At 32.5% G+C, this 9,010-nt stretch overlaps 2 protein-coding genes across 2 annotated transcripts in view; one reads left to right on the top strand and one right to left on the bottom strand.

Annotated features, from left to right (window-relative positions):
- Positions 1-217: 217 nt before the first annotated feature.
- Positions 218-5,605, bottom strand: LOC117344528 (signal peptidase complex subunit 1-like). Its single transcript, XM_033907299.1, has 4 exons — positions 5,478-5,605; positions 4,443-4,502; positions 3,969-4,055; positions 218-1,831 (listed from the first exon to the last, which is right to left on the bottom strand). The coding sequence occupies exons 1-4, from the start codon at positions 5,532-5,534 to the stop codon at positions 1,697-1,699; spliced, it is 339 nt and encodes a 112-aa protein (XP_033763190.1). The 5' UTR covers positions 5,535-5,605; the 3' UTR covers positions 218-1,696.
- A 48-nt stretch (positions 5,606-5,653) lies between these two features.
- The window catches only part of LOC117344527 (5'-3' exoribonuclease 1-like), a 51,684-nt gene continuing 48,327 nt past the window's right edge, over positions 5,654-9,010 (top strand). The window contains exon 1 of the mRNA XM_033907297.1: positions 5,654-5,819. Coding sequence (XP_033763188.1) covers positions 5,745-5,819 — 75 coding nt within the window. The 5' untranslated portion in view covers positions 5,654-5,744. The remainder of the gene's footprint in view (positions 5,820-9,010) is intronic.

Below are 9,010 nucleotides of genomic sequence, written 5' to 3'. Positions count from 1 at the left end.
ACAAATTTGACCCGAGACCGTCATGTAGGCCAAGATCATTCAATTGAACAGACATCAATTCATAGCTCTTGTTCCAAGCATACTACTGAAACCATGTCAAGAACCTAAACCTCTTGATTATTCAGAAGTTGTTTCAAGGAAATATTTTTGCGGGACAGACACCACACCATGGCATAAGTTCACTTGCCCTTCAGGAAACAACAACCACAAGACCAAATAGAAACCTCTCTTTTTATTAAAAAAAAAGTTTTGAAATGTTCTTAAAACTGATATATGTTGAACAAGATGATTTTGTCTACTCTAAGCGACTTTTCTAAGATAAAGCTAAGTTTCTACAGATCCACTCTGTTACATTATTTTCAATGACAAATGCTGCACAGACTTCTGTATGACTAGAAGATCAAATGATAAGCTAGTTCACCTTGTATTACACTTATTAGATAAAATATTAAAACAATTCCTTAATTGGATTAGTGAAATGGTTAATATATGGTTAATCTGAAGATTTCTGATGTTTTATCAACATTTTAAAAAATCAGCTATCGGACGTTAATCTTCAGATTAATATAATATGGTGTGCCCGACTGATCAGATATGCTACCAGATATTGTCTACTGAAAGTGGAACACAAAATATGTCTTTGAAAAGTATGAAATACTAAAACTTTTCATTTCACTTCAACTGATGTAGTATGAATTTGTTTAGATTATACATGATGCGCGAAAACTACTTATGCCTATGAATGTCATAATATTACCAAAAATTTACCCTTTAAAATGATAAACAAATGATCAGAGGTACTTCATTACAAACGAAAAATCAGTTTCATGATCGCATACAGACAGGAATACCTAACCAAGTTATGAAAAATCACCAACAGTGAATGTATATATTCTATGAAGAAATTTATTTTATGAAGCAAATACCAACATTACATGTTGAACATTGATTCAACCATACGTAGAGGGTTTATATAAATACATAATTTTGAATTTCCTTATTAAAGTAAAGTTAGAAGACCCAGATAAATCAAGATATAAATCAGTAACCACAAAAATCATTGATTTATATTATTATAGTCAAAATTCGCTGTGATTATTTTAAAATCCAACTACATTGTAACATCTTATAGTACTTTTTTATGTTACACCAAGACCATGATATATGAATTATGTCCATTTGGGTCTATTACCGGTATATACATGATATAACATGAACATTATGTTACATATTTACTGCCTTTTAAGCTTTTAACATGAGAAAATGTAGCATTTGTTAAATAAAGATTTTACTGATTTTGAAAGTTGTACAACTGAAAATACATGTATATCAACATATATACGGTTGATAAACAAAACTAAAAAAATCATGATGAGGTTCTTCAATATTGATTGATCTCATTCCTCAATTCTCAAAAATAATTGAGCTTGGCCCTATCTTTGATTTGTAGAAATAGTAAATGGTCCTTTACACATTCAAACAAAACATCATCAAATGAAGACAGCCAAAAAATTGCAAAAAGACAGAATCTTATAACTATTGAATTTTCAAACTCAGATTAAAAATAATTTTAATGAAACTCTACCAAGTGAACACATCAAATATACAATATTACACAATTACAGACTTTTTTCTCAATTTAGATTTCAGATGTTGAAAAATAAATTATGAACGTGGTCATGATGTCATTATAAGTCTATCTCCCTCTTCGTTTGTGTGCCGATCCAGAACTTGGTGCTGTATTATTTGTAGTTTCAGGTTCACTTTCTTGTTTTACTTTGAGCCACTTGAGGGGCTTTCGTCTAAACACAGGCCAAGGTGGTAGAGTCAACTGTAAAAACAAGAAATTCAATTAGTATTATCTAGATTCCATTAAAAATGAGATTTGTGAAGTCAGCAACCCGCATAAACAACACCTTTTGTCCAATATGGGTTTAATTCTGTGGTTTTCAATGTAAGTAGAGATGGTTATTTAATGAATTTTTAGAATAACAAGAGGCCCAGGGGCCTTAACGGTCATCTGACTCTAAATTAAAACCCTTATATTATTGTAGTATGTATTCTCTGTAGCAAGTATATAGTGGCACTGTTGGCCATGGTGGCCATCTTGGATTTCTGACCAACCCAATAAATAACAACACTTGGTCTGGACCACCTAAGGATAATTTCTGGCAAGTTAGAGCTGAATCCCACTGGTGGAATTTGAGAAGAAGTTTGAAATAGGCATTGTTAAGGAAAACCATGATTGCACAATCATGTTACAAATTGGCCACCATGTCTACCAAGTCAATGATTTTACAAGGCCGAAAAAATAACAACACTATGTTGGCTCGCCTTCCTTGACATCCTCACCTATTTCCAGCTCAATGGCACCAATGGAACTGGAGAAGAAGTTTAAAATGTGTTTTTCAAGATGGTGGCCATGGCGGCCGTCTTGGATTTCAGGCCAATCCAAAAAATAACAATACTTGGTCAGGATCATCTCAGGATCATTTCAGGCAAGTTTCAGCCCAACAGCACTGGTGGAACTTGAGAAGAAGTTTAAAATATGTTTTTCAAGATGGCAGCCCAGTGGCCATCTTCGATTTCGGACCGACCCGAAAAATAACAACCCTTGGTCGAGATCATATCAGGATCATTTCAGCTCAATAGCACTGGTTGAACTGGAGAAGAAGTTTAAAATATGTTTTTCAAGATGGCGGCCACGGCGGCCATCTTGGATTTCGGACTGACCAGAAAAATAACAACCCTTGGTCGGGATCATATCAGGATCATTTCAGGCAAGTTTCAGCTCAATAGCACTGGTGGAACTGGACAAGAAGTTTAAAATGTGTTTTCAAAATGGTGGCTATGGCGGCCATCTTGGATTTCGGACCGACCCGAAAAATAACAACACTTGGTCCCGATCATATCAGGATCATTTAAGGCAAGTTTCAGCTCAATAGGACTGGTGGAACTTGAGAAGAAGTTTAAAATGTGTTTTCAAAATGGTGGCTATGGCGGCCATCTTGGATTTCGGACCGACCCGAAAAATAACAACACTTGGTCCCGATCATATCAGGATCATTTAAGGCAAGTTTCAGCTCAATAGGACTGGTGGAACTTGAGAAGAAGTTTAAAATGTGTTTTTCAAGATGGCGGCCACGGCGGCCATCTTGGATTTCGGACCGACCAGACAAATAACAACACTTGGTCAGGACCATCTCAGGATCATTTCTGGCAAGTTTCAGCTTAATCCCACTGGTGGAATTTGAGAAGAAGATTGAAATGTGAAAAGTTTACGGACGGCGGACGACGCACGGCGACGGACGAAGCACGATGGCTATAGGTCATCCTGACCCTTCAGGTCAGATGACCTAATAAAAGTCATAATATAATGTTTTAAAACTGTAACGTTTCCTTATGTAAATAGGAAAATATACTGACTTAAAATGAACTTGTTATATATTACATAACCTGTATTGTTCGAAACCAACGAGACTTGCTTCATCGTTTGACACAAAAAATAGAGCAGAATCCAGCAGGCTTCCGACAGTGCAGAATCTGCTGAATTTATAAAATTGAGATCTAGCGCTAGTAATCAATATAAAGGCATCTACAGTGAAGTGGCAGTTACATAAAATACATAATTCACTGACCAATGAAAATTTAAAAAAAAGTTTTTAATTCCGAATAATTTTATGTTTGAAACCAGAGATTTTATTTTAAAACCACAAAACTTAAAAAATGTGTCATTGTTTGTTAAGTTCTTTCTGATCAGTAAATAGATCTGGAGTTTCATGATAATTTCTCCAAGGAAAGAATGTGTTAAAGAAAGCTGAAAATTATATGTTGTATTTAAGTTAGATAAAATCATATTTATTAGTTGTAACTTTAAATATTTATTATGTTACAGAGCTATAAAAAAAGGAACAAAAATCACCAGAGTGTCTCTGTAAATAAATTATAGCAAAATACATCACACTTACAAAACATGAGATAACAAATCCTGCTATGAGAATGTACATAGTCTGTGAAAACTGCTGGCAGATGTATCCCCACGCAAATCCTACTACCTGTAAGAAAGGAAGATGTATATTAATATATATAATATGTATATACATTTGTACATACTATATCTTTAAATACATAAAACAAACAAGATGCCCAAAGGGCCTTAAGGACTGACATAAAGAATTAAAGCTACTAAGTCAACTTAATCTTAAAAGATATTAGGCTAGACCAACAATCAACTACTGGCAGTACAATTTCTTTATGATTCTCAACATTTATGCTTTATGCAAACATCAAATCTTTAATTATCAAAAGCAGTGAAATATCCAATTCCTCCTTAAATATAACACATTTAAAAGCAGAGACCATGAAAATAAATAATTATATATATATAGCATTCTGAGGAAAATTTTACTGCATGATGCCCTGAACTTTTTCATTGAACTTACCCCAAACACCATTATGATAATTTGAAACCATTTCTCAGCCCTTTTCTGTCCATCAAAGTCCTATATAAACAAAACAAGATTATTTTTTTTATACATACAAGTATTTGTATATAACATTTGAATATTATCATATATTTGTTAAATATTAAAGTGAATATATTATGCTAATACTCTATATATTTAAATATATATATATATGAAGTTGGTAGCTTGGTTTAAATTTGAACAGGGACGTACAGTATACCGTATATTAGTCCGGATTTTCTGACGATCTTACTACGTAGGCAGCTTTAAGGCGATATTAACATCAGAACCCTTCAGATTAAGTATATATATGTAACAAGAGAGGAAAAAAGTGCAACAACCAGACCTGGACTTGAACCCAGGATCTCCAAACGTTAGACAGGCGGTCTAACCATTTGAGTTACCTGGTCACCAGCATTTAGTAATGTTCACTTTCATTTCATTCCCCACTTCGACCACGAAGACATACCCTATAGACTACCACTTTTAAGAAGGTGTATTTTATTGGGAGCCAAAGATTGATCATGAGCGCCCAGTCCAGTTCCAGTGGAGGGGAGACAAATCTTACCAGATATTATGAAATAGTAATCAAGAATAGTAATACCTTATAATAATAACAAAGGTTCAATCTTTACAGAGTTATCAAATAAAAAGAATGTTTTGTATTACTGAAGAATTTCTTATCATATAATGTTTTAAGAGCTTAGATATTGTTTATAAACATTAAACGGAAAAAATGATTATCAAGTGCAATATTAATCCTTTAAGAAATACAGATATCTAAAGACTTTATATAATCAAAGTCAGTGTTACAATTACATTCAGGTTCATTTTTCCAAATGTTCTAATAAAAACTGTTACAAAACAGTCCCGTATCGTACATTTGCTGAACACTGACCGAACAGCTGCTACTGCAATTATTACAGTAGACCTAGCCGAAAATTATTCAAATATGACTCTTTCTTCTACTTCAATTAAAACAAATATCTTCAAAATAGTTAAGATAATTACCATATGTGTTGGAATGTTTTTGATAAAAGCTGGAGTAAATTTCTCTAGATATTCCATGTTTCCTTCAAAAGTGAGCAGAGCAGCAAGAGATGGCGGAAGTTGACGTTGCGTTCGGCGAAAAGGCCGGGGAACTCTTTTATTTTAGAGACAAGATATTCATATCCGGTTGAATTGAAAAGAGAAAATGAAGGTGCATAGGCAGTACTGTTATCAAATCAACGGTGTCATAAAGTTGTAAACCTTTAAGTACAATATACCTCTGGAAATATGGGTGTTCCAAAATTTTACAGATGGGTCAGTGAACGTTATCCATGTCTGAGCGAGGTTGTAAAGGAATTTCAGGTGAGACATCAATAATCTGTTTCCTCAGAATTGTGCAATATTTCATTATCCTATGATATGTCCGATTCACTTTCTGTATTTAATTATAAAATGATGCATTATTTCATTCGTAATGTCTAAACGTGATTTGTTACAAAAGTTGAATGAGAATGTGAAAATCTGGCATGAAAGCTAAATCGTCTGAAGTTGTAACTATATAAAATGTTTCTGTATTGGATTTCTGTAGACTACTGTACAGTAATTCTCAATTTTTAATTAGGAGCGTTTTGGTCAATCGCAGTCCAATTTCGTTTATCACAGTCCAAAAGGATGGACTAGAGTTGTTCGTTTATGAAATATTGACGAACCTTGTGTTTTATCAGGTACTACAGATCTAGAGCACTGGCAAATCTGGCTAGACTATGCATTATATATGGCCAATGTTAACAAACAGGAGAGGTCTAGTGACATTTGTCTTGTGCAAAACGACAAAAAAGGGTGACGTCTAAGTCATTGAAATGAATCTTTTTGGCCCACTTGTTCATTCATTTTCAAGCTTATTTGAGTAATTTCATTGTCACAATTATTCAGTATCAATGTTCACTTCACATTCAATAACAGACTATAATGTGTCAAGCCAATATGGCACTGTTGCATCATCTGCAGATCAGCATTCCTTTGATAAGATGTAATAGATGTGCCTTGTGAGATGGAAACAAGCAGATATGTAGTGTATTTAACCTGAAAAAGTAAGATTTGTGTCTGATCTTCTAAACATGAGGATAAAAGGATGGAAACTACCAAAAATTATGATGATGAAATTCAACAAAATTATGTCCTTTGACAACAATCTGACAAGATTCATTACTCAATTGCTTTGGTGTTTACATGGTTTTTTGGCCAGGTTTTTATATGTTACATTGAAAAGTTGATGGCTCAAGGGCTGGAACAAGAAAAGTGAGACACAATTTTCTGAAACTTTCAATTCTTTTTCTACAAATCGATGGATTCCTCGATCTGTTTATAAAGACTTCCTTCTGTATTTTACATTAATAGCTTGAGTTTCCTCTGGCCTAAATCAGTTAAGATGACTAAAGGTCTGTGGCTAATTATTTGTTATTTATTATGATACCAACCAAAAACTTTCTCGACTTCCCCTCTAGATGCAAGACTTGGACATTTTTGTGGTAATAATGAAAATTAATGTTGTTGGAAAGCTAGCATTCTGAGAATTTTATTTCATTTTGAATTCATCAGGTAAGAAATTCCTTGGGGAAATTCAAGACAATCTCAGGAATCTGTGATAACTTTGTATTTTATAGTTGAGTGCATATGCATGCTATATATATATATAAAACATTAAAATTTGGTTGTAAAACTTGGAAAAACACAGTGGTTTTAGAAGCTTTGAAATCAGAGATAAGAATTAAGAAATGGTGGTATTGGAAGCTGTGAAACCAGAATAATAATCATAATAAATAAATCAGAGATAATTATTAAAAAAAGAAAACTGTTCAAGTAGCAGCGCTCGATATTAAATGAAAAGAGGTGTGATTATCAATCTTACTATAAATATCAATGATATATTCCTGTAAAAAGTAATATCTTCTTTTAATGCTAGAAAAAGTTACTCACAAATCTTATTATATTTAGGGTGTTTCCAAAAATATATTTGAAATTACTTCCTCTTGGTATTGTTTTACAATATCCAATATAATTTAAATGTATATTGATGTATAGTTTGGTCTTTGGATTGTGAATATATTATTTAAAAAGTATAAAAAAGTTGATTGTCAAACATTTGTAGTTGCAATCAGTTAATATTGATACATGGTAAAATATCAACCTCAGACTTTGTCCTAGGACTAGTTCATTATTTTTTTTGTGTTAGGGAATTCGGACTAGTTCATTATTTTTCTTGTGTTAGGGAATTCGAATAAAACAATGAATTCATTGATCTTTATCAATAGGCTATATATGTATGATGATGTTGTTTGTAGTACATAATACTACATATATATCCTAAGCCACTCATTTCCGTTGTGGTGATATTCATTTCCTAGAACTGTAGTGCTGTTGTGAATTAAGCCCACTTTCCATTTTGTTTTTCAAAGTTCAAGGTCTTATATTCACTTTATCTGAGTACCATGTGTATAATACACATGTGTATAACTAAAAGTCACATGCATTTAGTAGATAGGATACATGGCATGTGATGATTAGCACAAAATTACATCATTTTCTGTATACAGCAATAATTAATAATTGTATATTGTAGTTACATATAAAAGAGCACAACTTGTGGTTCAGAAATTAACTTTGTCAAGCTTTTCTAGAAATCTACAAACTTTCATAGAATAATTATTGTATTTTCATTTGGTTCGGATAAGTATAAAAGTAATACTTTGGTTGCTGGTATATATTTCTCTCTTAGAACTTTAACTGAATCACTTTCACATTTGAATAAATAATAATGAAATTAAACTCCAATGTCAGAGTTACCGGTACATGATGTACAGGTTCTCTTTTTCTGTCAAGGGATAAATACCTATTGCTAGCCATGCCACGTACCTTCCTTTTTCTACGAGTAAATGACTAAATGCATATCGAAAGAACAAAATTTACATATAATTTTCCTATAGCAACCCTTTCCCATAGTGTCAAAGCTGTAGCTCTATAAAGCCTCCTTACTTTCTAAGCAGTGTAAACACATTATGGTGTTTCAGATTAAGTTTGATATACAATGTATACAAGCTGAAGTATATATAATATATTCCGTTGTCTAAAATTCTGTGTAAGATTTCAAAGGGTTATGACATTGATAATAAATTGAGTATAATGATAAGATTTTATTATTTTACCAAACAATGGGCTATATGTAAATCACCTAAGGTCATGGGTCAATAGATGGTCTACTTCATCATGAGTGAAAGTTTTCACCTTATAGTTCAATGTAAAATTTTTGCAAAAAAAAACCCCCCATAAAACAGCTGTTATAGAGATTTGATCACACTTTCATTGATGTTTTAAATTTGCATATTACATAAATAATTTTAATGCTTAACAATAATTTTAATGCTTAACACAAATTTTAAAAATTGTCTCTCTTTTTTAATGTAAAAAATGCACAATTATATCATTAGTGTACTGCAGTATGTCTTCTTTAGATCGTAATGTGTTACATTACTTGAATTTTCATATCAGTTATTTTG

Source organism: Pecten maximus, chromosome 16 (assembly GCF_902652985.1).
Source record: "Pecten maximus chromosome 16, xPecMax1.1, whole genome shotgun sequence".
In the NCBI taxonomy this organism is placed as follows: Eukaryota; Metazoa; Mollusca; class Bivalvia; order Pectinida; family Pectinidae; genus Pecten; species Pecten maximus.
This window is presented reverse-complemented; position numbering and strand designations above follow the sequence as displayed.

Coding starts and splice junctions, on each gene's coding strand:
- LOC117344528 (XM_033907299.1), bottom strand. CDS start 5,534: ATGGAATATCTAGAGAAATTTACTCCAGCTTTTATCAAAAACATTCCA. Junction 4,503..5,477: donor AAAACATTCCAACACATATG/GTAATTATCTTA, acceptor TTGTTTATATAG/GACTTTGATGGACAGAAAAG. Junction 4,056..4,442: donor TTATCATAATGGTGTTTGGG/GTAAGTTCAATG, acceptor CCTTTCTTACAG/GTAGTAGGATTTGCGTGGGG.